The sequence below is a fragment of the Chenopodium album genome, chromosome 10, assembly GCF_948465745.1.
Source record: "Chenopodium album chromosome 10, dcCheAlbu1.1, whole genome shotgun sequence".
Lineage (NCBI taxonomy): Eukaryota > Viridiplantae > Streptophyta > Magnoliopsida > Caryophyllales > Amaranthaceae > Chenopodium > Chenopodium album.
The window spans coordinates 7,867,729-7,894,692 of NC_137843.1; the positions used below are offsets into that span (position 1 = coordinate 7,867,729).

General features: G+C 35.0%; 1 protein-coding gene across 3 annotated transcripts; it reads right to left on the minus strand.

The window, feature by feature from the left end:
* Positions 1-242: 242 nt before the first annotated feature.
* On the minus strand, positions 243-26,368 carry LOC145562136 (L-ascorbate peroxidase 3-like). Of its 3 annotated transcripts, none has more exons than XM_081622325.1 (9): positions 2,969-3,139; positions 2,390-2,508; positions 2,217-2,266; positions 1,927-1,992; positions 1,736-1,784; positions 1,110-1,192; positions 906-985; positions 679-781; positions 243-393 (listed from the first exon to the last, which is right to left on the minus strand). In XM_081622325.1, exons 1-9 carry the CDS (start codon positions 3,091-3,093, stop codon positions 301-303), a joined length of 768 nt encoding a protein of 255 aa, XP_081478451.1. In that variant the 5' UTR covers positions 3,094-3,139; the 3' UTR covers positions 243-300. The 3 variants fall into 3 exon arrangements, with proteins under 3 accessions (XP_081478451.1, XP_081478450.1, XP_081478448.1); XM_081622324.1 differs by lacking the exons at positions 679-781; positions 906-985; positions 1,110-1,192; ... (3 more) ...; positions 2,390-2,508; positions 2,969-3,139 and adding exons at positions 23,897-23,999; positions 24,102-24,181; positions 24,350-24,432; ... (3 more) ...; positions 25,789-25,907; positions 26,203-26,368 and having other exon boundaries at positions 258-393; XM_081622322.1 differs by lacking the exons at positions 243-393; positions 679-781; positions 906-985; ... (4 more) ...; positions 2,390-2,508; positions 2,969-3,139 and adding exons at positions 23,327-23,545; positions 23,897-23,999; positions 24,102-24,181; ... (4 more) ...; positions 25,789-25,907; positions 26,203-26,363.
* Between the last annotated feature and the right edge of the window lie 596 nt (positions 26,369-26,964).

The following is a 26,964-nucleotide window of genomic DNA, read 5'->3' on the forward strand; positions in this document are numbered from 1 at the left end:
GTCCCCCATTTCTGTGAAATAGGCTGTGGACATTTTTACCCCCATACATCCGTGCCCCTTGAGTTACATTTGTTGTTACTCAGGATGAGTAACTTGTATTTCTCGCAACCTTAAGGGAATTATTCAAATTAAACTTGAAATCTCAAATACAATATCAACACCATTAATTAAGGATACATACTACATAGAACCAAACCATAGTACGTACTACACATTAACATATAGGAACATCCATATATAAGACACATCAGTCTAGCTTATTAATTAGGTTGCCATATCATGCATGAATATGCAATGACTTCAAGCTTTAGCACCAGGGCTGGGTGGGTGAAACCCGAGCTCCGACATCTTCTTGTGTGATTCAGCATAGTGCGCGAAGAAAGCTTGTTCATCCTGCCATTGTTAAACAAATTATTCTTGATCAGTTCATTTGACAAATTACCAAGTATCATACAACTAGCAAATACTAAGATCCATGAATTTACAAGTAATGTCGATCTACAGTCTCAGCTCAACTCAGCTTAAAAGAATAGGGTCTTAGACTTTTTTTTTTTGAACAGAAATAGGGTCTTAGACTTGACAGCCTTACATTACATAATTTAATCGAATAATACTACCACGAACCCAATAATATTGAAATAAATCTAATAAATAATGTTCTTTATGAGAGTGTATTACCTTAGCATACAGTTGGACATATTTATTAAAAGCAGGATCCTCGACGAGAACTTTGTCCGTGGGAAATTTCACCAATCCAGGTTTGTCAGCCTTCCTCAAGTTTCTAACATATATAAATTTAATAAAAAAACCTTATGAGGGTAACATAAATTAAGCAATCAAAATATATATTGTTGTAATTTAATTGGAACTAATTAACTCTTGTAATATAATACGTATAATCTTACACAAAATAGGAATTGTCGAATTTGAAAGGTTCCTCCGTGAAAGGACCATCAAAGCCAGATCTATCTCTGTTTGCTCGACCCTGTGATTAAATACGTACAACATAATTAAGGTTTAAAATTGCCTGAACTAGTTATAGTATGTGGGAATTTAATAGTTAAACGTTCTCTTCATCTCATGTAAAAAAGGTGTAGGAATTGGCGTACCAATGTGTGAGCCCCCGATAAGACCACGATATCCCTATCTTTAAAACCCATTCGATTAAATATATCTCTTAGATGTTTGGCATCTGACAAAAAAAAAAAAAAAAAAAAAAATACATTTATCAATTATTAGTCACAAATTCACAACAAGTATGATGTATGAAAAAAATTAAAATAAAATAAAAAAGGTTGAGATCTAATCTCAACATATAAGGGTATGTTCACTTCAGCTTAATTTCAGCTCGGTTCAGTTAAGCTCCAATTAGTTCAGTTCAGTTCTAATCAGTTCAGTTCAGTTCAGCTCCTAATTTCCTTCTCTCATAAATATTCATTTCAGTTAGTTCAACTCCAATCAGTTCAAGTCAGTTAAGTTCAGCTTCGACCAGTTCAATTCAGTTCAGCTCAGTTCAGTAAATGCGATTACTTTACATTTTTTGCTACTAGAACAATGGTTTTATTGAATCAACTTCTATTAGTGAGGTTTGATTTAATGACCTTTGAATTGAAGCAATATTTATACTTTAATACTAATAGTCTTATTTCAAAAATAAAAAAAATAAATAATAGTCTAGACTTTAGAACTAGTATAAAGATATCCATAAAGATAACGAACTAGTGTTGCTATGTACCTCCATTAGGTTGTGGAAGAGCACCACTGTCTTGTTGATCCTTAGAATCCTATTTGGAAAAGTCATAAAAATAAATTGTAGAGTGAGATAATTGTAATAAATATGGATATTTAATAGAAAAATAAAAGTACACAATCATTGAAAAAAAAAAAACAACAAAAATAGAAGTTAATGTTCCATGTAACACTTACAGGACGACCAGGAACAAAGGCGATTTTAGGTCCTCCGGTTACTTCAACCGCGAGCATACCAGCAAGCTACGTCAAGAACAATACAATTAATGAAAAGTGAATTGTACTATATATGTACACCCATTCGTTACCTTTTCTCAAAAAAAAAAAAATAATAATAATAATAAATAAATAAATTAATTAAAATAAAAAAATAAAAAGCGTTACTAATTCAAACGACAAATATTTGGGAATGAAGAGGTAATAATCAAATTTTAAATTTATTGTAGTCAATTAATAAGAAATTTCACCTGGTAAAAATCAGCATAAGTAACCTTTGGGTATTTAGTCTTCACTTGCTCTAATATAAGAAAATGTGTTAATTAGTCAAGTGATACAACTATACAAGTATGTATAAGGTAAACGCATACATCCATAAAGTAGCATTCTATATGATCGAGGAGATTTCAAGTAATGAGCTTACCCAAAAAATCAACAGCAACTTTGAGACCATTGTTGGGAGGGTTGTTCAACTCACGTCTAATTGAACCATTTGGACCCCCTGCCTTCTTTTTAGCGTCATAAGTTCCTGCTTCGTGAAATCTGTAATACCAGAACTAAATTAGAGGCCTTATTCAAGATGGGTTCCTTGTTTGTTTTAAGATATATTGTTTACCTCGTATTAATTAAAAGTGTGCACAAAAGGTTTATTTATTATTATTGTACTGACACTCCATATTTTAAATTAATCAAATTAATTATATAGAATAGCGTTAAGTTAAACAAATTATCACATGTACTATGCAAATGTGTATATCTATCACTAACACAAGGTATTGAGTGTCGCACAATATATAATGCAATATTCGACCAACATATTATATACCACTTCATAATTTATTAGTTACTCAATTCAACTAAACTAGAATGTATCCATCCACACAAAATAAGTGTGAGACAACTATAAATAAAATCGACGAAATGATACTAATGCAAGTTGAAGTATATATTACGGAGAAAGTATATTATTATGAGATAAAAAAGAAGAAATAAAGATGATTACGCTAAGCGAAGCAAAATGGGAGAGAACTTCTTGTTCTTCTGAAGAAGATCAAGGAGATCTTTACGAGCACCCTCAATTTGTTTCAAATATTCTACATCAACAACGCTCTTTGTGGTAGCTGCCATGGTACCTTGTTAATAACTTCAAATTTCTTTTAAGTGGAAAAATATATAATAGGATTGATATAAGCTAAGATATACAAATATGAGTTCATGGATAGGCTATTTATAGAAGTTCCTAAGTACGTAGGAAGACCATAATAAAATAATAAAAGTTCGTTAAATTTTATTCCAAGTTGTCACATGCATTGCAATTTGCAATCGATTTTTTTTTTTTTTTTTTTTTTTTTTTTTTTTTTTTTTTTTTTTTTTTTGAGAATAGATATTCCAAGTTGTGACAATAGTAGTTAAATAATGCAAGATATGTTACATTTTCATGGGCGGCTCTCGATTAAAGCATTTTATTCTATATCTAAAAAAACTTAAAAAAAAAGGTAGGAAATTTAAATAGAGTTTAGCCTCGTCTCTATTTACTATAATACTCCATTTTAAATATCTCTCACTTTAATCGTACATGTTTGTCAACGTAAAACTTTGACCATAAATATTTTTAATTGAATATTATAATATATAAAACAATTAAATTGTAATAAACTACTCATTAAGACGAATCAAACAAGACATAACATGACTATATGTTATACAGAATATTTTATATAATATAGAGTATGTATTAAGTGTAACTTAAAAGATTCTTTTATCTTATGAATCGAATAATATCAAGATTTTTAAGTGAGAAACATTTATAAAATAAAGAAGTACTCGTATTATTTAATTAATTTAGGCGCAACCTATCATTTTGGATTAATACAAGTATACAACTTAAGGTTGGTGACCATGTGGCATGCACTATTGCGAAGTTCCCTCGCCTACCTCGGGTTAAAATTTTTGTGTGAGATTAAAAAGTAATTCTCTTGTCACAAAAATAAAAATAATTACGCAAAACGAGAGTATAATCTATTACCAATTCTCTCTTTTTACAACACAAACCAGTATACACTCCTTAATATTTGCTATGTTTTGTAGATTTTATTGTTTAATTTGCCATCTAAAATTAACAATAATTTTCCTTTGTCATCATAATGCTTCAATTCACTGCCAAATTTTAAATCGAATTATCAACAAGTACAGATATTCTTGGAAGTTCATGGATAGAAGACGGAGCCCATGGAGGTAACCTAGTCAAGTAAAACTCATCATGAAGTATCAAGGAATTTTGTTTATGGAAAAAGATCATAATTTTAATTTACACTTATATTTAAAAAATTAAAAAAAAAACACTAATATTAGTGTACATCGAGCAGTATAAAGATAACTTTAAGCCAATGCAGGATAACTTTTTGCCCTTTTTGGGTAATTTGAACATAATATATGGGTAATAAAATTACTTTTAATCACAAATCTCGCCCTTGTGGCTCTCTAAACACCAAAAAAAAAAAAAAAAATTAAATTTTAGTCATTTAAAATGTGATTTTTTTACCAATAAAGCGTAGATTATTTTTATTTGAATTGGGTTACATTTATACCGATTTAGTACGGAGTACCTTTTATTCATTTCAAGGGTAATTTTTTTATCACTTTAAGAGATCTTTATTATAGATGTACAGTAATTATTGTACACTCGATTTTTTTTAAAATTTTGTGTAAAAAAAAGTCGAAACACACCAATTATGGAAATAAATTTAACGTACTCACTAATATAAGTAAACGAGTACATATTACCTTTTTTTTTTTAAGACGAGTACATGCATACTACTTAAAGGTGATCAATTCGATCAACTACGACTAAAATATAGGGCAACAATTTTGATTGGTGCAGCAAGCCACATCATGCGGCAGGGATTATCCGAGTTTTTTTCTTAGGGGTTACTTGACTTTTTCAGTTTGGGGTTACTTGAGGTTTTTAGTCAGGGGTTACTTGAGGGGTTCGGACAAAGGTCACTTGAGGGGTTCGGATAAAGGTTACTCGAGGGGTTCACTCGGTTAAGGGTTACTCAGTTAGGGGTTACTCGAGTTTCTCAGTCAAGGGTTACTCGAGTTATTCGGTCAGGCCGCATACAATAAATTGTGACTCGAGTAACCCTTGACCAAGAAACTCGAGCAACCCCTGTAACTCGAGTAACCCCTGACAAAAAAAACTCGAGTAACCCCGGTAATTCGAGTAACCCATGACCGAGAAACTCAATTAACCCCAAAAACTCGAGCAACTCCTGACCGAGAAACTCAAGTAACCTCGAAAAACTCAAGTAATTATTTTCATAGATAACTAGATTAATTACCGTGCGATGCACGGATATAATAAAAGAATTTATAATTGTGTAAATTTCAAACACATATCAGTTAAAATATGTAAAATCTTTGTATTACATACGGAATTATTAACATACACCAAACTACAAAAATTAAAATACTATAAACAAAAGAAAATTCACGTCTGCCATAAAAATTAGCGAACTTTGTAATTGGATGGGATAATCACATATATAAAAGGTTGATATTTGTTTTCCTTAAGATTTTTAAAAAGTTCTTAAAAAAAAGTAATGAAAAATCGAAAACTAAAAAGTTTATTGTACTGCATTAAAATACTTTGCAATCAATAGATTTTTTTTAAAAAAAATATGAAAGGGGAAAAAAAGAAGGAAAAGTTGACACGTGTATAGTTTGAAAAAAATGATGATGTCAGCGGTTGTTCCTATAGTAATATTTATAGATTTTCATAGATCGATAATTATTTAACCTATAGCATTGTCAATAAGATAATTTTCATAGATCGATTAGCATTGGTAATTAGAATATGTATCATTGATAAAAATTACTCTTTAGCCTGAATTTTCATAAATCGTTCACCGACCGTCATTTAATTTAACTTTAAAATATAGTAGTAGGTGCAAATCATTGTAAACTGTGTGTTCATTATTTTTTGTACGGAATATTGCTTTAATAAAATTAACCTAACAGGATCTAGATTTATCACAAATTAAAAAAACGAAAAGATGTTAATCACTAAGATTTAGCGAGTGGTACACTATTATAGAACATTAGTTGCATAAGTAGGATAATGATTTAATAATTTGAGCATCTTGACCTCAAGTCTTCAAGCACCATGTGTCTCATAAATTCAATTCAACTATTAAATATTCAAATATTCCCTTTGAATTACTATTATTGAGTACAATTCTAAACATTAAGTTATGTTAAAATTTCAGCACTTTATCCACTTTGTTTGGATAGAAAGAAATAAAAGGAAGAGAAGAGAAAGGAAGGAGGACAAATTCTCTTGTTTAGGTAAAAGATTGGGGGAAGGAAGGGAAAAGAGTGGAAGAGATCCTTTTTCCTTCTCTTTTTAATAAGCATAATCCCTTTTATATTGGAGAGATTTGGAGGGAAAATAATGGAGCTCACCTCTTCCTCCCTTTCTTTTCCTGGTCCATAATACCCTCTCAGAGTCCAATTGGGTAGGTGGAACCATCCAACTTGCCTTAAAATGATCAATTTACCGATTTATAACTTGCGCCGATATCATTAATTCAAGCCTACCACGAACATTTATAACAACATATAATGATCATATATGGTTCCAAAGGGCATTATATGACCCCGAGATGTATTTCTTAAAATCTTAAGCCTTTTCGACAACGGACCCCGAAACCTCCAAAATTTCTCAAAAAACGTGGATATTAGCCTTCAATTTTGGAATTTTTTGTCTTTTTTTCATCTGGAAATAAATATTGCCTAATTGTTTACCATATTCCCTAATACACTCTAGGAGTCCAATTGGGTGGGTGGAACCATCCAATTTGCCTTTAAACGGTCAATTTACCGATTTACAACTTGCACCGATTTAATTAATTCAAGCCTACCACGAACATTTACGACAACATATAATGATCATAAATGGTTCCAAACGGCATTATATAACCCAGAGATGTATATCCTAAAATCTCAAGCCTTTCGACACCTGGCCCCGAAACCTCCAAATTTTCTCAAAAAGTGTGGAAATTAACCTTCAATTTTGGAATTTTTTAACTTTTTTTCGCCCGAGAATAAAAATTTCCGAAATGTTTACCATAGTCCCTAATACCCTCCGAGAGTCCAATTGGGTGGGTGAAACCATCCAATTTGCCTTTAAACAGCCAATTAACCGGTTTACAACTTGCACCGATTTTATTAACTCAAGCCTACTACGAACATTTATGACAACATATAATGATCATTTATGGTTCCAAACGGCATTATATGACCCCAAGATGTATCCCCTATAATCTCATTTAATTTCTTTTCGACAACGGGCCGCAAAACCTTCGAAATTTCTAAAAAAGCATGAATATTAGCCTTTAATTTTTGAATTTTTTGACTTTTTTCGGCCGAAAATAAAATTTTGCCGAAATGTTTAATATGGTCCATAAGACCCTCCCAGAGTCCAATTGGGTAGGTGGAACCAACCAATTCACCTTAAAATGATCAATTTACCGATTTATAACTTGCGCCGATTTCATTAATTCAAGCCTACCACGAACATTTATGACAACATATAATGATCATATATGGTTCCAAACGGCATTATATGACCCCGAGATATATTTCCTAAAATCTTAAAGCTTTTCGACAACGGGCCTCGAATCCTCCAAAATATCTCAAAAAACGTGGATATTAGCCTTCAATTTTGGAATTTTTTGTCTTTTTTTCATCTGGAAATAAATATTGCCTAATTGTTTACCATATTCCCTAATACACTCTAAAAGTCCAATTGGGTGGGTGGAACCATCCAATTTGCCTTTAAACGGCCAATTTACCGATTTACAACTTGCACCGATTTCATTAATTCAAGTCTACCACGAACATTTACGACAACATATAATGGTCATAAATGGTTCCAAACGGCATTATATGACCCCGAGATGTATCTCCTAAAATCTCAAGCCTTTCGACACCTGGCCCTGAAACCTCCAAAATTTCTCAAAAAACGTGGATATTAGCCTTCAATTTTGGAATTTTTTAACTTTTTTTCACCCGAAAATCAAAATTTCCGAAATGTTTACCATGGTCCCTAATACCCTCCGAGAGTCCAATTGGGTTGGTGGAACCATCCAATTTGCCTTTAAACGACCAATTTACCGGTTTACAACTTGCACCGATTTTATTAACTCAAGCCTACTACGAACATTTATGACAACATATAATGATCATTTATGGTTCTAAACGACATTATATGACCTCGAGATGTATCCCCTATAATCTCATTTCTTTTCGACAACGGGCCCCGAAACCTTCGAAATTTCTAAAAAAGCATGGATATTAGCCTTTAATTTTTTAATTTTTTGACTTTTTTCACCCGGGAATAAAATTTGACGAAATGTTTATCATGGTCCATAATATCCTCCGGGAGTCCAATTGACTGGGTGGAAGTCATGGAACTATCCAATTTGCCTTTAAACGACAAATTTACCGATTTATAACTTGTGCCGATTTCATTAATTCAAGCCTACCTCGAACATTTATGACAACATATAATAATCATATATGGTTCCAAACGGAATTATATAACACCAAGATGTATTCCTTGGAATTTCAAGACTTTTCGACACCGAGTCCCGAAATCTTCAAAATTTCGCAAAATGCGTGGATATTAGTCTTCAATTTTGGAATTTTTTGACCTTTTTCGCTCGGAAATTAAAATTGCCAAAATGTTTACCATGGTCCCTAATACCCTCCGGGAGTCCAATTGGCTGGGTGGAACCATCCAATTTGCCTTTAAACGGCCAACTTACTGGTTTACAACTTACACCGATTTCATTAACTCAATCCTACCAATAATATTTATGACAACATATGATGATCATATATGGTTCCAAACGGCATTATATGGCCCCAAGATGTATCTCCTAAAATCTCCAGGATTTTCGATAACGGCCTCGAAACCTCCAAAATTTCTCAAAAAGCGTGGATATAGACTTAAATTTTGGAGTTTTTTTGAATTTTTTTCGCCTCTAAATAAAAAATGCCGAAATGTTTACCTTAGACCCAAATACAATCCGGGAGTCCAATTAGGTGGGTGGAACCATCCAATTTGCCTTTAAATGGCGAATTTATCGATTTACAACTTACATCGATTTCATTAACTCAAGCCTACCACGAACATTTATGACAACATATAATGATCATTTTTGGTTTACAAACAGTATTATATGACCCCGAGATGGATCCCCAAAAATCTCAAAGCTTTTCGACACCGGGCCCCAAAACCTAAAAAATTTCTCAAAACGCGTGGATATTAGCCTTCAATTTTGGAATTTTTTTACTTTTTTTCGCCAAGAAATAAAAATTTCCGAAATGTTTACCATGGTCCCTAATACCTTACGGTAATCCAATTGGGTGGGTGGAACCATCTTATTTGCATTTAAACGACCAATTTACCGGTTTACAACTTGCACTTCTATAACTAACTCAAGCCTACCACGAACATTTATGACAACATATAATGGTCATTTATGGTTTCAAAAGTCATTATATGACCCTGAGATGTATCTAATAAAATCTCATTTGTTTTCAACACCTGGCCCCGAAACCTTCAAAATTTCTCAAAAAATCGTGGATATTAGCCTTTAATTTAGTAATTTTTTGACTTTTTTTCGTCCGGAAATAAAAATTGCCGAAATATTTACCATGGTCCCCAATACCCTCCGAGAGTCCAATTGGGTGGGTGGAACCATCCAATTTGACTTTAAACGACCAATTTACCGGTTTACAACTTACACCGATTTCATTTACTCAAGCCTACCATGAACATTTATGACAACAAATAATGATCATAAATTGTTCCAAACGGCATTATATGACCCCGAGAAGTATCCCATAGAATTTCAAAACTTATCGACACCGGACCCCGAAACCTCCAAAATTTCTCAAAAAATGTGGATATTGGCCTTCAATTTTGGAAATTTTTGAATTTTTTTTCACCCGCAAATCAAAAATGCCGAAATCTTTACCATGGTCCCTAATACCCTCCAAGAGTCCAATTGGGAGTGTGGAACCATTCAATTTGCTTTTAAACGGCCAATTTACCGGTTTACAACTCTCACCGATTTACCGGTTTACAACGACCAATTTAATTAACTTGCACCGAACCCGACTTGAACCGAAATTGACAACCGAAATCATTTTTATCCCGTCAAAACCCGAATTTAACCCGACTTTGTAACTACCCTGACCTGAATTCAACTTGACCCGCTCCTAACCCGACCCGAATTTAACCCAACCTATTACAAACCCGATCCGAAATTAACCCGACTTGTTATTGACCTGACCCAAATTTAACCCGACTTGTTATTGACCCGATCCGAATTTTACCAACCCAAAAATTCAACCTAACCTGATACTAACCCGACTCGAAATTAACACGACTTGTTATCGACCCGACCTAAATTCAACCCAAATTGATCCTTACCCGATTTCACATCACCTTAAATGCAATTTTGACCACCTTATTATTGTTGATCAAAGCATTTTGTCTAGGGAGATCAAGTCGGTCCAGGCCAGCAAAAGAAAGGAGCATCATCCTCAGACTTAAGAGTGAAATATAGTTTATATTTATTGTATGGTCAAAGGAGATAATAATTATCTTCCTATATTATAAACTATAGTTCCCTAGTATATTGCCATATATATTATAGTTAAAGGAAATAATTAGCTTGATAAAAATGATAATAATCTATTTATATTTAGTTGAACCCGAATATGACCAGACTTGAAAATGACCCGACCTGATTGTAACCTGCATATTATTGACTTGAACATAACCCGACTTGACTCCGAGAATGACCCGACTTGGATATGACCCAACTTGATTATAACCCGCAAATTATTGACTTGAACCGAACCCGACTTAAACCCGAGAATGACCCGACTTGAAAATGACCCGACCTGATTATAACCCGCAAATTATTGACTTGAACCAAACCCGACTCAAACCCGAGAATGACCCGACCTGATTCTAACACGCAAATTATTGACTTGAACCGAACCCGACTCGAATTGAACCCGAGAATTACCCTAACCCGTGAAAACCCAAATTAAACCTGACCTATTGTTCACCCGACCCAAATGTAACCCGACCTGATATTAACCTGACCTTAACCCGGCCCAAACCCGATAAGAAGTATGACCCGACGTGACCCGACTAAAGCATGACCTAACCCAAACCTGACCCACATAGGTTATGGAATTAATCAGAATTGACCCGACCCACTCTTATCGACCCAAACCCGACCCGTTTACCCGAATTGACAGCTCTACCCGAAACCTCCAAAATTTCTCAAAAACCGTGGATATTAGTCTTTAATTTTGGAATTTTTTGACTTTTTTTCACCCGAAAATATAAATTTCCGAAATAATTACCATGGTCCCTAATACCCTCCGGGAATCCAATTGGCTGGGTAGAACCATCTAATTTGCCTTTAAACGACAAATTTATCGGTTTACAATTTGCACCGATTTCATTAACTCAAGCTTACCAAGAACATTTATAACAACATATAATGATCATATATGGATCCAAACGGCATTATAAGACCCCAAGATGTATCCCCTAAAATGTCAATGCTTTTCGACACGGGGCCCCGAAACATTCGAAATTTCTTAAAAAGCGTGGATATTAGCCTTCAATTTTGGAATTTTTTGAATTTTTTTCGCCCGGAAATTAAAATTTCCGAAATGTTTACCATGGTCCCAAATACCCTCCGGAAGTCCAATTGGGCGGGTGGAACCATCCAATTTGCCATTAAACGACCAATTTACCGGTTTACAATTTACACCGATTTCATTAATTCAAGCCTACCACGAACATTTATGACAACAAATAATGATCATATATGGTTCCAAACGACATTATATGACCCAGAAATGCATTCCCTAGAATTTCAAGACTTTTCGATACCGAGTCTCGTAGACTCCAAAAATTCTCAAAGCGTGTATATAGCCTTCAATTTTTGAATTTTTTGACTTTTTTTGCCCGGAAATAAAAATTTCTGAAATGTTTACCATGGCCTCTAATACCCTCCGGGAGTCCAATTGGGTGGGTGGAACCATCCAATTTGCCTTTAAACGGCCAATTTATCGGTTTACAATTTGCGCCGATTTCATTAACTCAATTCTATCACAAACATTTATGACAACATATAATGATCATATATGGTTCCAAACGGCATTATATGACCCCAAAATGTACCCACTTAAATCTATAGGCTTTTCAACACCGGGCCCCGAAACCTCGAAAATTTCTCAAAAAGTGTGGATATTAGCCTTCAATTTTTGAATTTTTTTACTTATCTTTGTCTGGAAATAAAAATTGTCGAAATGTTTACCATTGGACCTATTCAAGATCCCGCATCTGAGAAGAGATTGCCTAGTTGGAACCCAGATTCACATTGCAAGTACCATCAAGGTAGGGGTCATACTACTGAGAGTTGTTGGAAGCTAAAAGAGGTTATCCAACATTTGATCGATAATAACAAGCTTCCCATACCTCCAGCTAGCAAGAAGAGCGAGTGATGATAAAGACACAAGACAAGAGGCGAGCTTCAACGACAAGATTTCATGACCTCTTTTTCTATTTCTTTTTCATTTTTTTCCTTTCCCCAATAAGTCTAGCATAGACACTTTTTTTTCCCTTAGATTTACTTTGTAGGTTTTTTCCTTTTAATAAAATGAGCATTTGTTTTCTTGCATATGATTATCGCATTGCATTGCATAAAAAAAAAAATAACGCCGAACTAAGCACAAGGTATACCAATGATTTGAGGCACCCCTTGTAGCCACATCATATCACCTTTCACCCTTTAAAAAATATAAATCCTTTCTTGACAAGCCACTTTGAGCCTCGTCTACTGATAGACCTTCCCTTCTTCGACCCACATCTACTTAACCTTGGGATGGGATGGTGTGCAATTTATGCAATTTTAAAAAGCTTGAGTGATTTCAAAAGATCAAAATAAATAAAATAGCAAAAACAATAAAAGTGTACAAAAGGGCAAGTGTTCCAATGTCTTTGATATGAAAATGTCTTTGATATAAACACGTCTCAAATTGCGTTTCTTATCGAGTGCTCGGTACCGTGCCTGAGAAACATGAATGCCAAGTGAGTGATAGACCGCATGATCGGGATTGCCCACACTTATCCATTTGAAAAAATGATAAAGCAAAAAAGAGTTAAAACACTCAAGCATAAAAATACAAAGATTCAAAAGCAAAGTTGCACACCTTGGGAGCTTATCTAGGGTCTTGAGCCTTTTATCCCCTTCTTCTTCAAACCTTTAGCCTAACCACGTTACAATCCTTAAAAGACCTCTTTGAGGTATACACACACTTGTGCGAGGCTCGGCTAGAGCTACATTCGGCCTGATTCCTAACGGATACGTAGGCAACCTCACCTTGGGGTGCGGCCGTAATAAAAATGCATTCATATTTACATTCATAATTGATCATATCAAGGAATTTCCAATGCTCATCCTTTTCCACTTAGAGCTAGACTTGGGGGCTTGATCCTTACATTATTAGCCTACCCAGCCTAAGAGTCACCACCATTTGACTCTTTTCAATACATTTTTCCACCGTTAGCCCTTGCGACCTAACCTTAGTGTCACTTTCACACACTACACAGATACATGAACAAATAGTCTTTCCCTTAGGAACCATTTGTCATGAAAATCTTAACACAACGTTGAAGCATACTTTGTCATAACAAAATCACTCATCACTCATCATTGCATCACAAAGTATGAAGTACTTAGCCTCCGCCCCTAAGTTACCTAAATACTTTCATTCTCGAGTCAACCAGGATAGTCTAAGATGTTACAATCCTTATACTATGAGAGACAACGTTAACGGAATAAGCTCATTCAACATGCACCATCAAAAACTTCGCTTCTTTCTTTTTTCGCGTCTTTTTTTTTGGGAGAAAGTCAGTACCCTCCACAAAAATGACGGAAAATATTGCTTTTTCGAGTCGCATGATCACATTACAATGCACACACGAGTCATGTACACATTGATTCATGTCGTGTTATCACATCGAGTTAAGTCTACACACACGAGTCGATTTGAGTACATCAAGTTACACGTCGAGTCAAGCAATACTAAGTCTTAAGGTCAACCCTAAAGAAAGATAAGCAAAGTCCTATAGTCCAAAATATAAATGGAGGTGCATCCCAACAAGCAAGAACATTCCCGGATTTTTTCGAAAAACCGTGAATATGACACATGAGATTCTTCCAAGATGAGAGGAGTTACATAGATCAGTAAATTAGAGATGAAGAGCTTTAATTTACAAAAGATTTGAGCGGATTTGGTTGAAAGGAAACAACCAAGTTCAAAATTCGGAGCGAAACCGAGCAACAAACAGCAAAAATGCGCCGACGTATTGGCACCGCGAAAATTACAGCAAAGTTCAAGCGAGCTTTAAGATCGACAAGCATTGGTCTTCGGTAATTTTCTTTGGAACATTATTGTAACAACTGAGGATGACTTCAAGTGAAGTTATCTTCGACAGCGTTCGCTAAGATTGTGGAGGTTGTCACCAAAATTTGAGAAGATAGCACGAGATGGGCGGTCTTCGACAGCATTCGCTAAGATTGTGGAGGTTGTCACCAAGATTTGGAGAAGATAGCACGAGATGGGCGGTCTTCGACAGCATTCGCTAAGATTGTGGAAGTTGTCACCAAGATTTGAGAAGATAGCACGAGATGGGCGGTCTTCGACATCATTCGCTAAGATTGTGGAGGTTGTCACCGAGATTTGAGAAGATAGCACGAGATGGGCGGTCTTCGACGGCATTCGCTAAGATTGTGGAGGGTTGTCACAAACAACTGAAGATGGCTACAAGCAGAGTTATCTTCGATCGTATTCCCTAGGATGTGGAAGATGGTCACAAGCGGCGGAGAATGGCTACAAGAAGAGTCATCTTCGATTAAATAGGAGGCAGATACAAGCAGAACGGTCTTCAACAACAATGCAACAAATCGGTTACCTTCAGAGACGTGTGCTCGACGGTGCAAGATACGCGTTTCTTAACTCTTTTATCTATTTTAACTAATGCTAGTTTGCAGGTATCGGCGTTACAAGAATGATTTAGGATCGCAGAACGTTCTGAATCATTCTCCGTCCCTATCGATACTTTGACTTTCGTTTTCGAAACATGCGTTTCTCCAAACTCAGTCAAAGTGGGGGCTTCTGTAGACTCCAAATATGTCTCCCCAAAACCAAACCCAGTTTTGAATACCTTTTGCGTCGAATGATAATCGAATAAGGTGAAAGTGTGAAAGGTCACGTGTTGCGGTTGGTTTTTATTAAAAAAATTCTTCTTTCTGTTTTCGAAAAACAACTCTATTTTATGAAAACAGCCAATCCAGTTTAGTTTGGTCTACTACAAGGGTTCAATAATAGTGTAGTTGGATGGGGCTTGCAAAGAGCTTTCCAACGATATATTATAAGCCCAATTCCGATGAGTAATGAGGAAGTTGTGGCCAAAATACTAAAATGGGTCCGGTTTGATCTTTACATGCGGCCCAATGATCTAGGGGAGGGCCCAATGATAATTATTATTCCTAAAGTTATTAGAATTAATTATAGTCTTCTAGAATTCTCTAGAAGGTTCTCTTAAATCCTAATAAGATTAGAATTAATAATTATATTTTGATAAGTTTTACTTGGAATAAAATATTATTTTATGGAAAATACGATTTCAATTTCCATACGGACTTTACAAGTCAATTTTAATTGATAAGTGGACTCCGTGTTTGAAAGCGCGTAGAAGTCCAGGCTTTCGCCAAGCGACAAGGTCGGTTTTGCAGCGACAACGTGAAGTTTTATTCCTTATCAAATTCTACTTATTTTCGGACTGTTTTCTTATAAATAGGGTCCTGAACCTCTGTTTTTTATCATCAACAATTCACAATCATCAATTATCATCAATCATCTCTCTATTTCTCTATACTCTCATCTCTCTAGTTTTTCATAAACAAAATTACGCATTCACGAGATCTAGACACACCTAGCCGAGTTCGAAGTTGCCTTCGCCCTAGACGTGAAAGGTTATAATTTCTGAGGGTTTGGTCCCAAATCTCTCTTTCAATTACTTAATTTGATTGTTTGGTTTTATTATTTTCCTTGAAGTTATTAACGCGTGTATTTTGTTATTAGAAAGAGATACGAGGCATCAAAGTATGTAATCTTATTGCTTTATTCTTGTAGAAAGCATATTTAAATTTGTTTAATTCCTAGCATCATGCTTAGGATGTTATTATTGCTTTCTAGTATCATGTTTAGGGTGCTTCCTATGCTTTCTAATATCATATCAATATCATGTTAGTATCGTGTTAGGGCTAAAGCTTTGATCTTTATTGCTTAGTGACATGCTAGGGTTTGTTATTAATCTTGTTAGTATCATGCCTAGGATCTTGCTATTATATTTAAGCTTTATTATTAACATGATTATTATTGTTATAATTATTGTTATGATTATTATGATGATTGTTATTATGTTGCTTGATATATATTATTGTTATTGCTTGATCACGCCTTTTATGCATGTTTAAAGGGAATTTGTACTTGTAAACACGCTTAATAAGATAATTAATAATCTTGTTTAGGGCTAATATGATTATAATTCAAGTGATCGCCAATAATAGTTTTATTTGTGCATTAAATTCAACCAACATAGATAAACAGGTTTAGGGTTAACCTATTGGTTGCATGTTAGTCAAAAAGCGCACATGAATACGAGAAGAATGAAGTAGAGGCCTATTTAGGGCAGGTTCAATCTCTTTTAGCACTAGTAGAAAAATTAAAAAAATATAACGCTCATTGGCCAGCGGTTTTTGAAAACCCGTGGCAAAAATTAGTGGCGGGATGAGGCAAAGAGTTATTGCCACCGGTTCAACCAAACCCGTGGCAAAAATTTGAAAGGCCACCGGTTTTGAACCGGTGGCAATAACTAAGTATATTTTAAAAAAAAAAACCCGGCCCTTTATATACCCCAAACCCTACCATTTCACTCCCACCAGCCGTTTCATCTCTTCTCTCTCCTCTCTCCATCCTCTCTCCTCTCTCCTCACAAACTCATCATCCACCTCTCCTCCTTCTCTTTCGATCTCTCTCCTCAGCTCCGATCCCCTCTCCCCTCTTCTCCTTCATCCTCTCCTCCTTCTCTTTCTCTCTCATCTCTTCCCTCTCCTCCTTCTCTTTCTCATCTCCATGAGCGAACACCAGCACCACGAGCGAACACAACCATGAGCACCAGCACCACGACGGGAATGAATCCACCACCACCACCAAGACCACCACCGCAACATTAACACCACCACCTCTACAATAACACCACGAACACATGCATGAGCAACACCGACTTTAATCGAGGTTAAGGTTTGATTTTAATCGATTTTTTATCTGATTTTAATTCGATTTTTCGATATTTATTTGATTTTAATCGATTTTATTCGATTCTTGTTGGTATTTCTGGGTTTTTAAATTGAATTTATCTGGGTTTTTAAACAGATTTTTTTTTTATTTTTACTTGATTTAAATCGATTTTAATTCGAATTTAAATCAGATTTTCGAAAGTTTTTAATTCATTGGTTTTCCAGTTTTTAAATCAGATTTTCGAAAGTTTGTGGGTACATGCATGATTTCTGGGTTTTTTTCGCATTTTTTTTTAGTTTTAATAATTTGTGGGTTTTTTCGCAATTTTTTTTTTAATTTTAATATTTTTCTGGGTTTGCTTGGTCTATAATCTCTAACAATTTCTGTTTTTTTTTTTCTGGGTTTTCTTTTTCTGGGTTCTTTTCTGGGTTCTCTTTTATGGGTTTTTGTTTATTTTCTAGGTTTGGTTTATTTTCTGGGTTTTGTTTAATTTCTGGGTTTATGGCTTTTTTTTTTTTTTTCCGCAGCTTATTTATTTTTTTGTTTTAATTGATGCAGGTATATCGATTTAGATCTTAGATCGAAGAATCAAGATGCAAGAATATTGATTTGGATGTTGTATGGGGTTTGTTTGATTTTATTGTTGTAATTTTTTTTTTTATATTGTAATTTTTTTTGATTTATATGTTGTAATTGTTAGATTAAATTGTAATTTTGATGTCCGTAATTGTGATCGAAAACTCATCATTAATAAAATTATGATGTTGCGTTTCTAATTGTTTGATTATTATTTATTTTTTTTTTTTGCATTTGTTGGAGGAAAAAAAGAGTACTCATTAATGGAATCAGCTCAGTATCCACCGTTTTATATTTCAAGTGAATAAAACACAAAAAAAAAAAAAAAAAAAAAATTACTCTAATGGCCACCGGTTCAGCCATGCAACCGGTGGCAATTACCTGCCATCCCTCCAAAAAAAAAAGGCGGCAAAGGTAAATTGCCACCGGTTAACCGGTGGCCAAATTAATTAATACCACCGGTTAACCGGTGGCAATTAATTAATTTGTCACCGGTTTTGAACCGGTGGCCTTTTGTCCTAGGTTTTGCCACCCCCCCACTGGCCACCGGTTCAAAACCGGTGGCAAAGGGGGGTTTTGAACCGGTGGCCAACCCCTTTTTTCGCCTAGTGTAGGTTGGATTTGTACCTTCATCCCCGAACCCTATTTGGTTCAAGACCTTTTGGAATTGACGATCTCATGGATCGTTAAGGGGTGTAATCTTCCCTTGTGAACGGTTTACAAGTTCCTAAAACTTGTTGGCGACTCTTTTACTCTAGCTTCCTTCCCTTTGGACGCCACCATACTTAAGTGTATGATCACAGTGGGGTTCAAGTTTGGGGTAATGCTTGAAATATTCCCTACACGCTCGGAATTAAAATTTTCCGAAATGTTACCATGGTCCCTAATACCCTCCGGGAGTCCAATTGGGTGGGTGGAACCATCCAATTTTCCTTTAAACGACCAATTTACCGATTTACAACTTACACCGATTTCATTAACTCAAGCCTACCACGAACATTTATGACTACAGATAATGATCATATATGGTTCCAAACGGCATTATATGACCCCGAGATGTATCCCATAGAATTTCAAGACTTTTCGACACCGGACCTCGAAACCTCCAAAATTTCTCAAAAAGTGTGGATATTAGCCTTTAATTTTGGAATTTTTTGACTTTTTTTTCGCCCGCAAATAAAAATTGTCGAAATGTTTACCGTGGTCCCTAATACTCTCCGGGAGTTCAATTGGGAGTGTGGAACCATTCAATTTGCTTTTAAACGGCCAATTTACTGGTTTACAACTTGCATCGATTTACCGGTTTACAACGACCAATTTAATTAACTTGTATCGAACCTGACTTGAACCGAAATTGACCCAAACCCATTTTATCCCATCAAAACCCGAATTTAACCCGACTTGTTACTAACCTGACCTGAATTCAACCCGACCCGAATTTAACCCAACCTATTACAAACCCGATCCAAAATCAACCCGACTTGTTATTAACCTGACCCAAATTCAACCCGACTTGTTATTGACCCGACCCGAATTTTACCAACCCAAAAATTCAACCCGACCTGTTACTAACCCGACTCGAAATTAACACGACTTGTTATTGACCCGACCTAAATTCAACCCAAATTGTTCCTGACCCGATTTCAATTCATCTTAAATGCAATTTAGACCACCTTATTATTGTTGATCAAAATATTTTGTCTAGGGAGACCAAGTCGGTCCAGGCCAGCAAAAGAAAGGAGCATCATCCTCAAATTTAGGATTTAAATATAGTATATATTTGTTGTATGGTCAAAGGAGATAATTATCTTCCTAAATTATAAACTATACTTCCCTAGTATATTGCCATATATATTATAGTCAAAGAAAATAATTAGCTTGATAAAAATGATAATAATATATTTATGTTTAGTTGAACCCGAATATGACCTGACTTGGAAATTACCCGACCTGATTGTAACCTGCATATTATTGACTTGAACATAACCCGACTTGACTCTGAGAATGACCCGACTTGGAAATGACCCAACCTGATTATAACCCGCAAATTATTGACTTGAACCGAACCCGACTTGAACCCAAGAATGACCCGACCTGATTATAACCTGCAAATTATTGACTTGAACCGAACCCGACTCAAACCCAAGAATGACCCGACCTGAGTCTAACCCGCAAATTATTGACTTGAAGCGAACCCGACTCGAACCCGAGAATTACCCTAACCCGTTTTAACCCGTGAAAACCCGAATTAAACCCGACATATTGTTCACTCGACCCAAATGTAACCCGACCTATTATTAACCCAACCTAAACCCGGACCAAATCCGATAAGAAGTATGACCCGACGTGACCCGATTCAAGCATGACCCAACCTAAACCCAACCCGCATAGGTTATGGGATTAATCTTAATTGACCCGACCAGAGTTGACCTGACCCACTCTTACCCGATCCAAACCCAACCCGTTTACCCGAATTGACAACTCTAGTCGAAATCATGATGGGGATGGGGATGGGGGCGGAATCAGCGGGACGGGTGAAGGGAACGAGCCGGGATCGACCGGATCGGGACTGAAAATTCGTGGGGAAGGGGGCTGGTGTCTTGGCGACTTGGCAGGACGTCGGCACGGTGGGTAAGGGGTCTAGGATCGGCCAGAGTAAGGGGGCAGGGGTTCGGCTAGCGTGGTGGGCGGTGGGAAGGTGGTTTGGTTAGTGGAGTGGGAGGTGGTTTTTTATTTTATTTTTTTGAGCCTGGTTTTTTAATTAATTATTATAGTTTTTTTATTTTTCTTTGAAAAATTAAACTTTTTTTAACCAATTAGGTGCCGACACGTGTCAAATGTGACCAGTTGGGACCATTAGAAGCAAATTCATATCTTAGTTCAGATTATTAAAAAATAATCAAAAGTTGGGATTATTTGGGCGAATGGAGCAAAGTTGGAATTATTCTTGTCAATTTTTACTTTATTATTTATATTTTTATAATATTCATTTTTATTGTTTTTATTTTTATGATTTATAGTTTTTTTTATTAAATTATTTTTATTATTATGGGTCGTGTTGGTGGGCCAAAATGTGTCGGCCACAGGCTTGTGCCGAGTTCGTGCTAAAAGTTTTTTTTGTTCATGGCAAGGTCCACCCCTTGTTCCTCGTGCTGTGTCGTGCCGCTAACGGGCTCGTGCCGTGTCGGGCTTCTACTGTGCGCCTGTGGGCCGATTTGGCCTATGCCCAGCTTTATGACTCAAACTTTCTTATCTATCAAAAGATGACGTATCAAATAAATCTACCCATAGTGTCTATTATTTAAGTGTCGTATCCTTTTATTAACAACTGAAAGATTTGAATTGTTAAAAAAAAAAAAAAAAAAAAAACGATTTGATAAAATGTTACGCTGGTTATTGTTATTTTTGTAGATTTTTCTCTAATCTCTTCCATTTAACTATGTCCATGTTGTATACTATATTAAGGTCATGCTTGGATTGGGGCCTTGGGGGTAATATATAAAAAAAGGGTGATAAAAGTCAAGTTAGGAAAAACATAAGTAATTAGAGGTGATGGTGTACGGAGATAAGGTGTTTATAAATGAAATAAGTACAAGTATTTGTAACTTGTAACATGAGGAAAAGAGAGAGGTGGAGGAATCATTATCCTCATTAATTATGAGGATAATATAGTTACCCACCTTCTCTCTAGTGTTCTTCACCTATCACCACACCACCATTACATAAAACTCCTTGCAATCATTCCATCACTATCTCCTCCTCCCCTGTATTTACATTCGTTTTGTTTAGTTTAATTTTACTTTTATTACCCTAGTGACACTGTTGAAACCCATTGTACCCCACTTGTGAGTGTCCCACATTGGAGAAAGAGGGGAGATGTGGTTCCACTTTATAAGGTAGAGGAATTACTCCTACTATTGCCAATTGGTTTTAATGTGAAAGCTCTAAAGCCTAATTTGTGGACCAAATTCTCCTCCTCCTTATTCGGGTTGCCCAGGCCCATTTCATATTGTTTCAAAAATTTAACATGGTATCAGAGCTCAGGTTTGTTGGGCCGTTTATAACTGGGTATTTGTCAAGCCACTGGTTAAGGGGCCTCTATTGGATGTTCATTCCCAAAGAGGATTTATATTGTACCTTCTGGTGTGCTTTGAGTTCTAAGGACACTCACAAGTGAGGGGGAGTGTTGAAACCCATTGTAACCCACTTGTGAGTGTCCCACATTGGAGAAAGAGGAGAGGTGGTTCCACTTTATAAGATAGAGGAGTTACTCCTACTATTGCCAATTGGTTTTAGTGTGGAAGCTCCAAAGCCTAATTTATGGATCAAATTCTCCTCCTCCTTATTCGAGTTGCCCAGGTCCATTTCATATTGTTTCAAAAATTTAACAGACACATTGCTCTCAATTCAAGCATACCCTAAGTTTTTCCAAATAAGTCTACAACAAATTATTATATACAAGATAATGTTTATTGTGATCATATATTCATATATATATATATATGTATATGCACAGATGAAATGATGATCGAATAGGTTGGGATTGCACCAATCGATTGCAATTAAGAAAAAACGAAATCTCAAACATGTACACTTGGTAACATTAATACGGAGTAGAAGTTATGATTAGCATTCAATAATAGTAATACACCCTAGTACATGCTACCATTTATACGTAGTATAAAATAGTAGTAGTATTACAGAATTCTAGTAAAACTTAAAGGATTTATTCAAACTTGAAATCTCAAATACAACATCAACTAACACAAGTAGGGGTGCTAATTGAGTTGAGCAGCTCGCGAGCAACTCGTACTCGACTCGGTCAACGTTCGGTCAAAACTCGATTCGAGTTAGCTCGACTCGAATTCGACTCGACTCGAGATGTTAACGAGCACGAGTTGAGCAAGCTCTAACTCAACTCGATAAGCTCGTGAGCAGCTCGTTAATATAATATTAATATAGAATTTACAAACAAAGTTACTATCTTTAAACAAATTTGACACTTATTAAGCCTTAATTTATATCATAAAAAAAGAAAGAGTAAATTTTTAATAAAATCTATATATAATAAGGAAAACAATATAAATTGAACAAAAAATAAATAAAGGCATATAATAATAAAAGGACCAAAATTTTAACGAGCAGATTGTGAGCTACTCGACTCGACTTGAAACTTTAACGAGCACGAGTCGAGCAGGTTTTATTTGCTCGAAACTTTAGCGAGAACGAGTTGAGCACATGTAAAAAGTTTTCGAATTGAGTCGAGCACCCCTCAGCTCGTGATCGACTCGCTCGATAAGCACCCCTAAACACAAGTAATTAAGGATACATACAATAAACCATAGTACTACATATAGGAACATCGATCCATAATACATATCAGATCACTGATATCAGTCTAGCTTATTATTAGGTAATCATGCATGAATATGCAATGACTTCAAGCTTTAACACCAGGGCTGGGTGGGTGGAACCCGAGCTCGGACATCTTCTTGTGTGATTCAGCATAGTGTGCGAAGAAAGCTTGTTCATCCTGCCATTGTTAAACAAATTTACTCTTGATCAGTTCATTTGACAAATTACCAAATATCATACTATATTGATCAACTATCTTCACAAGAAATGATCCATAAACTCACAAGTAATACCTATATCATACTATATTGATCAACTATCTTATTCTTGTAGACTTAATTCAGTTCAATTCAGCTCAGCTCAAAAGATTAGGACTTTAGTGTTCACAACCTTTCTTACATGATTTAAACATATAATACTTCGTACTAACTTCCTCTGTCTCAAAATACATGATACGTACATAACTAGTACATGTAACATGTATTGTGCACCCAATACATAATTAATGTTCTTTATGAGAATGTGTTACCTTGGCATACAGTTGAACATATTTGCTAAAAGCAGGGTCCTCGACGAGAACTTTGTCAGTGGGAAATTTCACCAGTCCAGGTTTGTCTTCCTTCCTCAAGTTTCTGATCAACCATAAATTAAGTTTAAAATCTTATGAAAAAATCTTAAATATAAAGCATTTAAAAAAAGTACAATAATTGGAACTAATTCTCATATAATCTTACACATAATAGGAATTGTCGAATTTGAAAGGGTCCTCTGTGAAAGGACCGTCAAAGCCAGATCTATCATTGTTTGCTCGACCCTGTAAGTTAAGTACATACAAAATAAAGGTTTAAACTTGCCTGAATTAGTAATTTAAATGTTCTCTTCATCGATCTCATTTTAAAAGTATATGTACGTCAACTTTAAATTTGTATGTAGATTAATTGTTGATCGTGAAGGGAAGAACTAGAGGTTATTATTGGCGTACCAGTGTGTGAGCACCCGATAAGACCACTATATCTCTATCGTTCAAACCCATACGGTAAAATATGTCTCTTAGATGTTTGGCATCTGAAAAACAAATTATCCAAATTATTATCAATTGCACAAATAATCCAAATTTTTATCAATTGCGCTTTATACATACCATAGTCATATAAATGTGATGAAAAAAAAAAAAAAAAATAGGGGACAGAGGGAGTATAGTACGGAGTATTAAATTGGCCTAGGCCACAACCTTTAGGATTGTACACTTTATAAGTTCAAAGAGCTTCCACTTCAAAATCATATGACAATAAAGATAATAGCATTTTAGCATTATAATTAATTAAGGGGACAAAATTTTTTTTTTTATTTAATGACTGACGCACATTTTAATACTCACTCTTACTTTTACATGCACTTGATTAATGTGAGATGACACTTCCAAGTTCCAACCATATGTTAATTTGCTCATGGACTCAACATGTAACCTAAATGTATACTCATATTTTATAGTCCGTAATATAATACACAAGCTTATATTTATATTTAAATTTAACCACAAGGTGAATGAATCTATTGAATCAACATCTATTATTAGTAATGTTTAATTTGATCCATGATCTTGTAATCATAAAATCAAACTTTTACCAATAGGGTATGTTGACTTAAAATTGTGCATAACATGTTATACGTAAACTATATAATACAAAGTAATAATCTAGAGTTAGTATATTATTGTTATGTACCTCCATTGGGATTTGGAAGAGCACCACTGTCTTGTTGATCCCTAGAATCCTATTTAAGCAGTCACAAAAATAAAATGTAGGGTGAGATTACACTAATTAAATCTGTCAAAAAAAAAAATTACTCTAATTAAAGCCAGCAAAATCGATAAATAAAAATAAAAGTTACAAGAAAATCATTTTAAAAGTCTATGTTAGTTTCATGTAACACTTACTGGACGACCGGGAATAAATGGGATTTTAGGACCTCCGGTTACTTCAACCGCAAGCACACCAGCAAGCTAACATCAACAACAATGTAACCAATGATAAGTTAACTGTACTATATTCAAGTATTATATATAAATGTGCGTAATTACTAATTTAAACGACAAACATCCAAGAACGGAGAGAGATAATAACAAATTTTAATTTATTGTATGTACAAGTAATATAATCACAAAGAAATTTCACCTGATAAAAGTCGGCATAAGTAACCTTGGGGTATTTAGCTTTCACTTGCTCTATAAGATATTAAGAAAACCACAAGTCAATACGGAGTAATAAGTTGTATATATAAGAATATAAGGTCAGAGCGTCCATACCCACACGCGCGTACACATACACACACAAGGAGTAGGGGAATAATAAGAAGGCAAAGTATAGCATTATTCTAGATGGTTAATTTTTATGTACGTAGTATACATGTTTGACTACTCACCGCAAAAATCAACAGCAACTTTGATACCATTGTTAGGAGGGTTGCTCAACTCACGTCTAATCGAACCATTTGGACCTCCTGTCTTTGTTTTAGCGTCGTAAGTTCCTGCATCATGAAATCTACACACCAAAACCAATTTAGGATGGACCTTATAATACACTTGTATAGCTTAGGCTTATTAATTATTTTGAGATATTTTACATTTTTATATACACGACTAAGGTTGTACAAGTACTAGCTAGTTATAAAATATCATGATAATGCAGTTGTAATACAGTTATATACGAAGTACCATTTTATGATTTAATTATATCCGACTAAACTAGTAGGTATCCATTCCACACAATAGTGAATAGATCTATATAAGCAACTTCATAAGAAATTTAGGGGAGAAAAGAGAAGAAAGATGATTACGCTAAACGAAGCACAATGGGAGAAAAATTCTTGTTCTTCTGAAGAAGATCAAGAAGATCTTTACGAGCACCCTCAATTTGCTTCAGATAATCTACATCAACTACGCTCTTTGTTGTGGCTGCCATGGTACCTTGTTAATAATAACTTCAATTTTTTTTTTTTTTTGTAAGAGGAAAAATAGAAGATGATTGATAAGCTAAGATATACAAATATGGCTTCGTGGATAGAGTATTTATACAAGGTATCAAGTACGAAGGAAGGCTAAAACGAATAGTAAAAGTCGTTAAATTTTATTCCAAGTTGCCACATGCATTGCAATCGATTTTCACATTAGTAAAATAATGCAAGATATGTTACATTTTCATGGGCGGCTCTTGATTAAAGCATTTTATTCTATTAAAAAAAATAAAAATAAAGTTTATCCTCGTCTCTCTTCTCTTTTTTTTTCGTAAGGAGAAGGGTTCTATCGGACTGTAACCACTTACAAGTTCTCTTGGCCCAGATAGTATTAATTTATTTATTGAAGAAAATTTAGGCATAAATCTATCGTTTCGGACACATACAACGTATAGGTTAAGATGTTTTAAGGTTGGTGACTTGCTATTGAATGATTTGATTTCATGAACTAATTTACATGTGAGTAAAAGTGTTCTTTCATTTAAAAAATGAAGTATTGAAATGTGTATCCCACATTTATCCCACATTGAAGAAAAGTAAAAGTCGTGTTCACTTTATAACATTAAGGGGCTAATTCTTCTTATT

Coding starts and splice junctions, on each gene's coding strand:
- LOC145562136 (XM_081622325.1), bottom strand. CDS start 3,093: ATGGCAGCTACCACAAAGAGCGTTGTTGATGTAGAATATTTGAAACAA. Junction 1,993..2,216: donor CTTATGCTGATTTTTACCAG/GTGAAATTTCTT, acceptor TTCTTGACGTAG/CTTGCTGGTATGCTCGCGGT. Junction 394..678: donor ATGTCCAACTGTATGCTAAG/GTAATACACTCT, acceptor TAACAATGGCAG/GATGAACAAGCTTTCTTCGC.